Source organism: Ctenopharyngodon idella, chromosome 22 (genome assembly GCF_019924925.1).
Source record: "Ctenopharyngodon idella isolate HZGC_01 chromosome 22, HZGC01, whole genome shotgun sequence".
Lineage (NCBI taxonomy): Eukaryota > Metazoa > Chordata > Actinopteri > Cypriniformes > Xenocyprididae > Ctenopharyngodon > Ctenopharyngodon idella.
In genome coordinates, this window is record NC_067241.1 from 17,442,844 (window position 1) to 17,456,063 (window position 13,220).

Below are 13,220 nucleotides of genomic sequence, written 5' to 3' on the forward strand. Positions count from 1 at the left end.
GGACATCATTGCATAAGGAACTCTTTTCCTGCTATTGGAAAATGTAAGATGCTTTTACATTTTTATTGTTATTTACCTAAAACTATAGTAAATGTTTCACCATGTTTTAGTGTCATGTTTATTTTATACTGTATGTTATATATAATTATATATTTATATTCATTTCCTTTAAAAGAAGAGAATAATACCCTTTTATTTAGGGGTAAAATATAAATAGTAAATAAAAGCGGACCCAACACTGAGCCCTGTGGAACACCTTGAATAACTGTGACTGGCTCTGATTCTTAAGCATTCTTAATCTGGACAAACTTTTTCCTGTCACTTAAATAAGATGAAATCCAGTGAAGTGCATTATCAGCTACTCCAATTCAAGCCAATTGTTCTAGTAAGACTGAATGACTAATGCTGTCGAAGGCAGCACTAATATCTAAAAGAATGAAAATAGACAGAAAACCAGAATCTGCTGCAAGGAGAAGATCATTTGTGACTTTAACAAGAGCTGTTTCAGTGCTATGTTTGGGTTCTAAAGCCCGACTGAAAGTGGTCACAGAGGTCATTACTTTGCAAATGTTCTTCACGTTGAGTGGCTACTGTTCTTTCAAGTATTTCTGAAATAAAGGGAAGTGGTTTTTGGTTACAAGATTGTTCTTATTTGGTTCCCCAAAAAACCCCAAACAGGAACCACAAGGGAACGTTCTTTGTTTGCTGGATCTAGTAGCTTCTGTTGTTACTGTTACTGTTGTTAAGGCATTTCAAATAAGATATGCTAACAAGGTTTATCATGTAGGAGATGATGTATTAAAAACAATATGGCAATGCTAAAATTAGCAATGCTAGCATTTACTCTCCTGGTGAACAATGTTCTACACTCCTGTAATCAAACACGTTTTTACAAAGACCAAGAAGAGCTAAAGGACAGTTCATGTTTGATTTAGTTTGACTTTTATTTATTCATGGATTTAAAAAAAAACAGACAATCTTCTTGTTATTTAAATGAGATCATTAGCATCTTAACTCCTCTATAGTCAATGAAACACATGATTATAGAGTAAAACACCTTCCATCATGGTATTCCTATGATATGAAACATGTGGCAGTAGAAGAGGCTGATGAATCAACTTCAGGACCGCAGAGATGGATTAGCGGCTCATTGACCAATATTAGTCAGCTTTATGATTAATATTCTTGATAATCTAGACAATTGGTGGATAATTCCCTACATTCCAGAAGAGCTGCACGATTAATCGTTAAAAGATCACAATCTGGTTTTAAACACCTACGGATCTTATTCCTAAATGACAGTGATTCGGATCTGTCAATTAAACCTTTGACAAGTCCGATCATAGCAAACATTCAGATCTGCGTTCTGAGCCAGAGAGAGCCATTGTCATGAACCAGCTTCACAGTATCATCATTGTTACAATAACTCAAATGATCACAGAAGTACTGGGATAAATGTTTATAGTTCAGATATAAACACTGATGTCTACAGTAGCGATTAAAATAGAGTAAATCACCTTTTGAAAGTGACTTGACGCTTCAAATAATGATTGTGTCAATTACATCGTTACACCAGTAGGTGGCGACAAGAGACTGTTAAAAAATGTATTCGTCATTGAATCATTCATTCAAGAGATTTGTTCAAAAATGCTGATTCATCCAGTAATGAAATGAGTGAAGTCTTTGAATCAGTCATTAAATCATTCACTCAAACCATTTCTTAAAAATAATTCATTCAAATCAATTATTAACATTATTAAATAGACTGCAGCAATTAACATTTTGTCAGAATCTGTAGTAAATGACGTTATTTTGTTTAGTTGTCTGTTCAGAATCATGGGAGAATCGCGATCTCCATTTGAAACAAAAAATCATGATTCAGTTTATCCAGAATCGTGCAGCTCTACATCCCAGCTAACAAATATATGCTCTAAACGAGTTTTGCTAACATACACATTAAGCTTTAAAAACATTATTTTTACAAATGTTCTCTGAACGTTTAAAATGCCCAACTTTTTTCTTGGTTATGCAAATGTTAAGGGAACATTCCACTTTATCATTCTGCAAACACAGGAACATTTCAGAATGTTCAGAGAACCTTGCCAGAACGTTAGATAAAAGTTCTGAGAACGTTCCCCGTTAGCTGGGATCTCTGAAAATAAAACGAGATGCATATGGTTGATGTGTAATCGACGCAGTTTTCCAGGAAACCCTGGCGTTTGACATCTCATGTACCCGACTGACATATGAATCATTAAAGCACATGCGTGTAAAAACCAGCTGAGAGGACAAAATACGCCTCCAGGTACCTTGATCTTTATTTAGAAGGATTATCTGGCGAATGTGAAATTACATATTGCATAAAATTAATTAATTATTAGTATTATTATTATTATTATTATTATTTCTCCTCCTTGTGAACACACACTGGCTGTATTTCCCTAAACAGAAACATCAAACAATCTAAAGAGCTTCGACATCTGATATCCAGATATTGCATGTAAAAGTGTATTTGCAGTGTTCAGAGAACTCTATACCTGAGGGAATCAAAGACTGGTAGATTTAGTAAAAATTAACTTGCTTTAAAAATAAAAAGGCATCTTAAGCTCAGATTTTTTTTGCAGTGGATCTCAATGGCCAGCAGGTGGAGCCACACCATTTTGTATGATTTGGTCAGATTTTGTTGATGTTTTTGCTTCAATTGTCATTTAAAAGGCTTTGTATATGATTTGTATAGACTAACAAAAGACCCACACGAAACCCAGATAGCGCACGTACGTTGCCAGGACGTTTTCATCCGGACAATGTTTGTTTTTTTACCCTTCATCTGCAGCACATCACCTGTTGTGTGTTAAAATGACATTCACAATGAATTTATACACAAATGTGACGTTTAAAGTAGGGCTGTCGCTATACCTCGATTTCAATTTGCCCGTGTCGACTAACCGCCAAAATACCGCAAGTGGCGCTTTCCACAGACGAGAATTATACCATTTTCAAAGTCTGCACGATATTAAACCCGTTTAAAACCATAATAAAGCATAATGCTATTGTGAATTTACAAAGGCTGCGATTCAATTAAATAAATGTATGTGCTGCAGGTTTAAAATATATGCGCTGTAATTTACATGCGTGTAGGTTACCTCTGTGCGTCTCCGTTCACAGTAAATGCAGCTCCACACAAACTCTTATCATTTACATGAGTTGAGCATCTCAAACTCCATCTCTGATTATGCTGTGAGTTTGGATTGCTTTAAACGTTCATCTGGAAACGCACTGTGCGGCCATTTCATCAGATTTGTAAGGTAAGTCATGTATAAACGCAGGAGAAACATCAGCATGTTTCTAAATGTGCTAACGGCTCATTGCGATTTCAAAATAAAAGTTTAAGCCCTCGTTTAACTCCACATGTTCTTGTTCAAGAAATTACAGTGGTTGTAGCATTTCTGTCGTAAAGAAATGGCCAAATATTAAAGATTAAGTGGGCATTTGAAATACATGTAGGTTTTCACAGCAAAACCCACCCAACTGCTACTCAAAACTAGCCCACTCACATTTCAGGGGGATCCCTAGGTAAAAATCGCGTTCTGGTGGGTAAAATCCGCGTTTTTGTCGGGGTACCTCTGGTAAAACTCGCATACCAGGGGCTAAATATCATGTTATTTAGGGTCGCTTCAACTGGACATAAAAAACAAACTTATGGCAAGCAGTGTTAAAGTAGCCCAATTCCACGGGAAAACCACGGACTTGGCAACACTGACTGGCGCCCTCTGCAGGCATTTGTTATAATACATAAAGGAGGAGGTTTGATTACTCAGAATAATCGAACGATTGCTCGATTACCAAAATAATCGTTAGTGACAGCCCTAGTTTGAAGCAACATACGTGCGCTATCTGGGAAGCACACGTACGTAGAATCACGCAAACATACGCATTCTTACCATTAATTACTGTTACTCTTAATATCTATTGATATTCACTGAATTGTAAACAGAAAATACTCAAAGACAAAGTCATAATATCTATATATACCGTGTAGTCTTATTCTAGAACTATAAAATAAATGTCAATACTGTCGTCTATACATTTTAGCCAAATATAAGAGTTACTATGCAGAATCAGATAATATACTACAACCAGAGTAGAAACTGAAGCCTGCACGTACAGTGCTATACATTTATATATATATTCCCATTTACATAGAGCTATATAGTCTTCTTTTAGACTGTAGTTATCCAATAACAAAAAAATACAGTAATTACATAAATAATACAAGAAGTGCTATCAAATATTAAAAACTAAAAAAAGCCAACAAAAATAAAGATGGGGACATATAGGCCTATCCTTAATACATAAGAAGAAAAGGTCCATTAGGGGGCGCCGTTCACAGCGCAGTCTCTTTAAGGTCATTCAGGTTTGGCAAACGCGAACGAAAGTGGCGAGCGAAGCCCGGTTTGGAGGTCAGCTGCTCGGGATATGGGTTTCCCTCGGGACGGCCCAGAGCGGTGGAGTGCCAGCCGGACTCCAGGGGCCCCGGGGCCGCGTACGCAGCCTGACGGCTTTTGGACTGCATGGAGCTGAGGCCGCGAGGCTCCACGAAACTCCCGCCTTTGGAGGAGGACTGCGGGGGCAGAGGGTAGTGGAGATCTGCTGAGGTTTGGTTAGAGGACGAGGAGGAGGAGGTGGTGAGATGAAGGAGCTTCCGCAGAGACCTCAGAGGCTGAGAGACAGAACAAGACCAAACACACATTACTGGTTAGATATATTTATATCTTATATCTTCATTTATTTGTGTCATTTAATGCATATAATCTGATACATATTTTTATAAATTACACATAATCTGATTCTGCATATTAACTATTATATTTAGCTATATACACAATTTATATGTAATTTAATCAATGCATAATTTATAAAAATCAAAATTTGAATCTTCATAATATAATTTAAATATCATGTATTTATATGTAATTTAATGCGTAATGTCTTTAATTTATTTTTATCATTTATATAATTTATATGTAATTTAATCAATTCATAAATATATAAAAACATTGAGTTTTTGATTATGTATATATAATTTGTTTAGATTCAATTTAATGCAGAATTTATAAAATTCAAAAAATGAATCTTGTTATATAATTTAAAATTATTTATTTAAATTACATAATTTATATATAATTTATTTATATGTAATTTAATGCATAATTTCTAAAAATCAAAGTCTTTTTACATATTTTATATATAAATTATTTATATGTAATTTAATGCATCTAAAAATCAAAAACTGAATGTTTTATATAATTATATGTAATTACATATAATTTGTTCAGATGTAATTATGTAATTTACTGCATAATTTCTAAAAATAAAAAAAACTGAATCTTGTTATATAATTTATAATTATTTATATAAATTACATAATTTATATACAATTTATGTAATTTAATGCATAATGCAAAACTGTCCTTTTACATATTTTATAATTTATTTATATATGTAATATATGATAAATAAGTTATATATATATATATATATATATATATATATATATATATATGTAATTTAATTAATTTATAAAAATCAAAAAATGAATCTTTTTATATAATTTACATATATTTTAATTATATAATGTATATATAACTTACATGTATGTAATTTAATATATAATTTATGAAATCACAAACTGAATCTTGTGATTATATAACACACTGAGCTGTAACACACAAGTGTACTATTAATAAACTCCTTTATTACGGTGTAACTCGCTACTGAGAGTAATTTAACAATTCCACGTGTTAAATGTAATTTAATATTGATTAAAAATTACTATAATAAATGTATATAATTACTAATTTATTGTTAAATGACATCATTATGTAATATAAATGTAAATTATTATATATTTTTATTTAAATAGCCCATGTGTTGTATGATGACATTTACAGGTAATATTCACAGAAAAACATTAATTACAATTATGTACAAGTAACATGTTTCTATAATAAACCACTATTATTTTCTATATAAATTAGGCTTATTATAAATTATTTTTAAACCCATTTCTTTTATACCCATTAAACTACTGTTCAAAAGTTTGGTGTCCGTAAGATACTATTTTTATTTAAAGAAATTTATATTTGTATTCATCAAAGACAAATTAAATTGATCAAAAGTGACAGTGAAGACATTTACAGTGTTGTAAAAAGATTCTATTTCAAATAAATGCTGTTCTTTTGAACTTTCTATTCATCAAAAGAATCCTGAAAACAAATGTTTCCATAAGAATATGAAGCAGCACGACTGTTTTTAACACTGATAGTAATTATAAATGTTTCTTGAGCATCAAATCATCATATTAGAATGATTTCTGAAGGATCATGTGACACTGAAGACTGGAGTAATGATGCTGAAAATTCAGCTTTGATCACAGGAATAAATTACACTTTACTATATATTCACATAGAAAACAGCTGATTTAAATTGTAAAAATATTTCACAATTTTTACAGTATTTATGATCGAATAAATGCAGCTTCGGTGAGCAGAAGAGACTGTTGTTCTTTTTTATTTCCTTCCTTGGTTTAATTTCTGTAAATGCATATATACATGTATTTCTTTTCATTTTAAAAGGTGCTACATAAAGCATTACTAACAATAAATTCAGTGTTAATCGTCTGATGCGTTTAACACTGCACTCTTCATCCGCTGAAAGCAGGCGGTAAACAAAATTATTTAACAGATGTTTGTTTCTATTTGTGATTGATCATGGCTGCAGTAATTCAATCGCATCATGATCAAATACAGGGGAATGTCACTAACACGACTCCATTGTGTCCAACAGTGAAGCGTGACGGTCTGCTGTACCTGAGAGTGAGTGTCAGGCGTTCTCTCCGCGGGCCAGTCCGCATTTCCCTCTCGCTCCGGATCCGGCTCTCTGTCCCGGCTGCGCTCCCGGTCCCGGCTCCGAGTGCGATGCCTGCTGCCCTGGTGTCCGTACGAGCGCGACGACTTCTGTATCAGCACCTGATCCGGCCCCTCGCTCGCCACCTGACCAATCACACACGTCACAGAGCTGTCAATCACCTTGACATTTACATATTACAACTAACAGACAAAATAACAGAGAAGAACAGCCCGGGAGAGAAGCGGAATCATGTTTTCTGACAGGTGGATTTAACAAATATTTTGATTCTTCTTCTTAATATTACTTTTTATGATGATGGTGATTATTATTAATCAGATTAATCACAACATCATCATATTCACCATCAGCAGATCCAAGAAATGACGGATAAAATCATTCCACCACTTTAATCAAAATTTTTTGAATTCAATTTAAGTTTATTTGTATAATGCTTTTCGCAATACGTTTCAAAGCAGCCTTTTTTTTAATATATATTTTTACAGGTAAATCTCACAATAAAAAAAATCTTATTTTAGTAACTGAAATCATCAAGTTTGGGCATGATTTTTTTTTTTTTTTAATTAAAAGCAGCATAATTGCATTTCTGTACATGAGAAATTTGGGACAAAAGTGTCTTAATTATAATAAAAATAATGTCTGTTTTCTTCTGATTTTGGAGGAAGATGATTTAATCAGTTTCACCCTCATGTTTTTACTTCAGTCTAAATCAAAATCAAAAGGAAAATTCTTGCACATGCAAATTACAGGATGCAAATATGAACTCATTTGTGCATGAGGGCGGAGTCAGTCTCAGAGGTCTGATGACATCACAGATCTGACAGCCAATGAGGACACACGTACCCAGCCCACTTCAACACAACGGTTAGTCTTGTTAATTCATGCAGCGAGAGCGGTTTAGTTTGTTAGAGGCGTATGTATGGAGACTCGTGTATACCATCGGTGTGGCCACTAGAGGACGCTCTCTCTCAGAGGAGCTCCGTGTGAAGCTCCTCTGAGAGTGAAACAGAGGAAACAGAGCTTTCCTCATGACTGGAAGTCGCTCTTCAGCTGTGTCTGTCTGCAATACAAGAGGCACAAACTCACACAGAGACTCAGAACTGGAGATCTGACACACGACTCCACTGACGGGCATTTCATCAATAACTGTGTCTGATTAGGGTTTACAATCAATTATTGAAAAAATATTTTACATAATTTGTTTTCATTTTAAATGGGTTCATATGACGAATACAATTTTTGTTAGTATTGATTTATATTTTCAATTCGTTTTTGTTATTAGTTTTTAAGATTTATTATTTTTTTTAAGTCTATAAAGTTTTTTATTTTTTATTTTTGTACTTCAGTATAAATTAGAAATGTTGAAAATTAGAAACTAGCTGAAATAAAATGTTTTTTATATTTTATTTCATTTAATATTTTATTTCAGTTAATGTTTATTTTTAATGCATTTCCGTTTTATTAATATTTTGAATTAGTTTTTATTTTTATATTTCCATTTTGATTTTAGCTAAAGTTTTAGTAATTTTGCTATGTGTGTGTGTGTGTGTATATATATATATATATATATATATTTATTTTTTTTATTTTTATTTTTTTTAAGTTTGTCTATATTGTTTTAATTCTTTTTTATTTCAGTTTTACTTTTAGTTATTTTAGTACTTGAAGTTAAACTAAATTAAAAATAGAAATGTTGCCTTGGTAACTAGCTGAAATAAGATTATTTTTATATTATATTTCATTTTATTTCAGTTAATGTTTTTTTATATTTTATTTTATTTTAAGTTAACGTTTATTTTATTTAAAATAAAGAAAATGTTTTTTAATGTGTTTTTTTTTTTTTTAACAATAATAACCCAACAAACTGGTGAGCCTGAGAGATTTTAACTCTCTAGAAACAATATAATATTGATTAGGGTTTATAATTAATTATAAAAATTCTAAATATTTTGTTTTTTAAAAGGTTTAATATTATGACCCAGTTTTCCAATGATTTTCACTGAATATTGACTTAAATTTTGGACCATTCCTCACACAAAGCTATCATATGACTTCAAAAGATTTGGAATGGAATAGAATAGAATATAATAGAACAGAGTAGAGTAGAGTAGAATAGAACAGAACAGAGTATAATAAAACAGAATAGAGTAGAATAGAACAGAGTAGAGTAGAATAGAGCAGAATAGAGTAGAACAGAACAGAGTAGAACAGAACAGAACAGAGTAGAACAGAACAGAGTAGAACCAGAATAGAATAGAATAGAGTAGAACAGAACAGAGTAGAATAGAACAGAACAGCAGAATAGAACAGAACAGTACAGAGTAGAATAGAACAGAACAGAGTACAGAGTAGAATAGAACAGAACAGAGTAGAGTAGAATCGAATAGAACACAGTAGAGTAGAATAGAACAGAACAGAGTACAGAGTAGAATAGAACAGAATAGAGTAGAATCAAATAGAACAGAGTAGAGTAGAATAGAATAGAACAGAGTAGAGCAGAATGGAATAGAACAGAGTAGAGTAGAATAGAACAGAACAGTAGAATAGAACAGAACAGAGTAGAATAGAACAGAGTACAGAGTAGAATCGAATAGAACAGAATAGAGTAGAATCGAATAGAACAGAGTAGAATAGAACAGAACAGAGTACAGAATAGAACAGAATAGAGTAGAATCGGATAGAACAGAGTAGAGTAGAATCGAACAGAACAGAGTACAGCGTAGAATAGAATAGAACAGAATAGAGTAGAATCGAATAGAACAGAGTAGAATAGAACAGAACAGTAGAATAGAACAGAACAGAGTACAGAGTAGAATAGAACAGAACAGAACAGAGTACAGAGTAGAATAGAACAGAACAGAGTAGAGTAGAATCGAATAGAACACAGTAGAATAGAACAGAACAGAGTAGAATAGAACAGAACAGAATAGAACAGAATAGAGTAGAATTGAATAGAACAAAGTAGAGTAGGATAGAATAGAACAGAGTAGAATAGAACAGAACAGCAGAACAGAACAGAGTACAGAGTAGAATAGAACAGAACAGAGTACAGAGTAGAATAGAACAGAACAGAGTAGAGTAGAATCGAATAGAACAGAGTACAGAGTAGAATAGAACAGAACAGAACAGAGTACAGAGTAGAATAGAACAGAACAGAGTAGAATCAAATAGAACAGAGTAGAGTAGAATAGAATAGAACAGAGTAGAATAGAACAGAGTACAGAGTAGAGCAGAATCGAATAGAACAGAGTAGAGTAGAATAGAACAGAACAGAGTAGAATAGAACAGAACAGAGTACAGAATAGAATAGAACAGAATAGAGTAGAATAGAATAGAACAGAGTAGAATAGAACAGAACAGCAGAACAGAACAGAGTACAGAGTAGAATAGAACAGAACAGAGTAGAGTAGAATCGAATAGAACACAGTAGAGTAGAATAGAACAGAACAGAGTACAGAGTAGAATAGAACAGAATAGAGTAGAATCAAATAGAACAGAGTAGAGTAGAATAGAACAGAACAGAGTAGAGAGTAGACTAGAACAGAACAGAGTAGAGTAGAATCGAATAGAACAGAGTAGAGTAGAATAGAACAGAACAGAGTAGAATAGTACAGAGTAGAGTAGAATCGAATAGAACAGAGTAGAGTAGAATAGAACAGAACAGAGTAGAATAGAACAGAGTACAGAGTAGAATTGAATAGAACAGAATAGAGTAGAATCGAATAGAACAGACTAGAGTAGAATAGAACAGAACAGAGTACAGAACAGAATAGAGTAGAATCGAATAGAACAGAATAGAGTAGAATTGAATCGAATAGAACAGAATAGAGTAGAATCGAATAGAGTAGAGTAGAATAGAACAGAATAGAGTAGAATCGAATCGAATAGAACAGAATAGAGTAGAATCTAATAGAGTAGAATAGAACAGAACAGAGTACAGAGTAGAATAGAATAGAACAGAGGAATAAATAATAACAGAATTAATATTTGGATGAGCTGTTGGTTTAAAAATGTCAGAGTCAGTTGAGTCAGGTGACAGACTCTCATTTATGGACTGGGTTTAGACTATACTACACACTCACCTATGATACAAACACATTAAAACAACATACACACCCACACACACACACACACACACACACACAGAGAGAGAGAGAGACTCACAGCTTGTGACTTCTTTTTCTTCTTCTTCATGGATCTGAAGAAACCTTGTTTCTCTTTCTCTTTGGTGGGTTCTGGAGGGCTCACGTCCAGCGTCTCAGACCCCGTCCTCATCAAACAACACACTTACAATGTCAATAACACTTGATTTGTTTATTCCAAGTGCTGGAAACCTACATATTTACAGAACATCAAAAACAGAGTGTAAATGCTGCATCCTCACCAGGGGTCATAGGTCGGTTGGTGTATGTTGTGGCTGCTGTCTATCGTGACCCCTGAACTCTCGTGGAACGAGTTATCGGGTCTGGGTGACGGCACTGGTGAAAACAGAAAAACATGAACATATTGAGTGTGGAGAAACAGTGCTGGGGAATGTGACCTTTAAAAACAAAGTGTTACAAAATAATGATACTGCATTGTTAAAATGTAAAAGTAACTATTGCATTACTTCTCACTTGCTCTCTCTTCCAACAACAACAACAACAGTTCTGTTTCTTTTTATTCAAAGTGGTATTTCTTTTGCTACATAGTTTGCATTCAAAGACTTTATTGCAGTGAATACTGTGACGCATGCAGTGTTGACAGTTTTGTTGATTATAATGGGAGCAATCTAATTTAGTTGTTTGGCGCCTGCAGTGTAGACACTGTGTGGAGCGCTGCATGACTACAGTACGGGGAACAGAGAGGTTTTCAATTGCATTTGTTAATAAATAAATTAGACAACATAACAAAATAAAGCATGTTACTTGTTCCAAACGGCCTCTATAACACATTTAAATAAAAAGCAGGATTTGTATAAATGTGATGTGACTGACCCCTGTAGAAGCTCCCGACCCGTCGCGGCACAGAGTCGGCGTACATCATGCGGTTCTCTTTGGCAGATCCGCTGTCATCTGTGAGCTGCTCGTGATACACGCCTCCCTGCAGCATCAACATTCGTCACAGACGTGTTTCAAGCAGAACAAGTGCTGAATGTAACACTAAGGACATTATGTGGCATGAACATTGACGATTTCCCCTCTGCATAAACTCCAAACAAAAGGAAACACAACTGAAATGCCACCTTCAAGAATGAGAGAGCAAAGCAAGTAGGAAAATGGGCAGCAGAAGGAGGAACGTAGAGAGAAAGAGGTAAAGAGACAGTGAAAGAGGGAGAAAGCAGGATGGTGCGGACCTCGCTTTTTTGCCGTGGTGCGTGAAAGGTGGTGGTGTTGTCCCGTGTGGACTCCCGGATTAAAGGCCGCGTGTGACTGACCTCTGCGGCTGCGGGGTCGGTCTGTTTATGGAGAGATGAGAGCAGGTGAAGCACAAAGCGCCAGCACACATTCATATGATCACTCCATCACACACAGGATCTGTTCCAAACCCTAGTGAGCTGCCTATCTAGACAACATCCTTAGACATCATACTACAGACAGACAGACAGAGATAGATAGATAGATGGATAGATAGATACAAAAGGATAGTCAGATTGACAGACAGATAGATAGATGGATAGATAGATACAAAAGGATAGTCAGATTGACAGACAGATAGATAGATGGATAGATAGATACAAAAGGATAGTCAGATTGACAGACAGATAGATAGATGGATAGATAGATACAAAAGGATAGTCAGATTGACAGACCGATAGATAGATGGATAGATAGATACAAAAGGATAGTCAGATTGACAGACCGATAGATAGATGGATAGATAGATACAAAAGGATAGTCAGATTGACGGACGGACGGACGGACGGACAGATAGATAGACATACAGATAGATAGATAGATAGATAGATAGATACAGAAGGATAGTTAGACTGACAGACAGACAGACAGACAGATAGATAGATAGATAGATAGATAGATACAAAAGGATAGTCAGATTGACAGATGGATAGATAGACGGACAGACAGACAGACAGACAGATAGATAGATAGACAGACAGATAGACATACAGACGGATAGATACAGAAGGATAGATTGACAGACGGATAGACAGACAGATAGATAGATAGATAGATAGATAGATAGACATACAGACGAATAGACAGATAGATTGATGGATAGATAGACAGACAGATGGATAGATACAGAAGGATAGTCAGATTGACATAGACAAATAGACAGACAGACAGACAGAT

The 13,220-nt window shown here is 34.3% G+C and overlaps 1 protein-coding gene across 3 annotated transcripts in view; it reads right to left on the bottom strand.

The window, feature by feature from the left end:
- Positions 1-925: 925 nt before the first annotated feature.
- Positions 926-13,220, bottom strand: part of LOC127505092 (cyclin-dependent kinase-like 5) — a 56,115-nt gene continuing 43,820 nt past the window's right edge. Inside the window, exons 13-19 of one of the 3 annotated variants that reach the window (XM_051880388.1) lie at positions 12,263-12,364; positions 11,904-12,009; positions 11,312-11,405; positions 11,092-11,197; positions 7,865-7,987; positions 6,870-7,052; positions 926-4,720 (exon numbers count right to left, since the gene is read on the bottom strand). In XM_051880388.1, the coding sequence (XP_051736348.1) occupies positions 4,385-4,720; positions 6,870-7,052; positions 7,865-7,987; positions 11,092-11,197; positions 11,312-11,405; positions 11,904-12,009; positions 12,263-12,364 (1,050 nt within the window). In that variant the 3' untranslated portion in view covers positions 926-4,384. The remainder of the gene's footprint in view (positions 4,721-6,869; positions 7,053-7,864; positions 7,988-11,091; positions 11,198-11,311; positions 11,406-11,903; positions 12,010-12,262; positions 12,365-13,220) is intronic. The other 2 variants (XM_051880389.1, XM_051880390.1) reach the window with 2 other exon arrangements.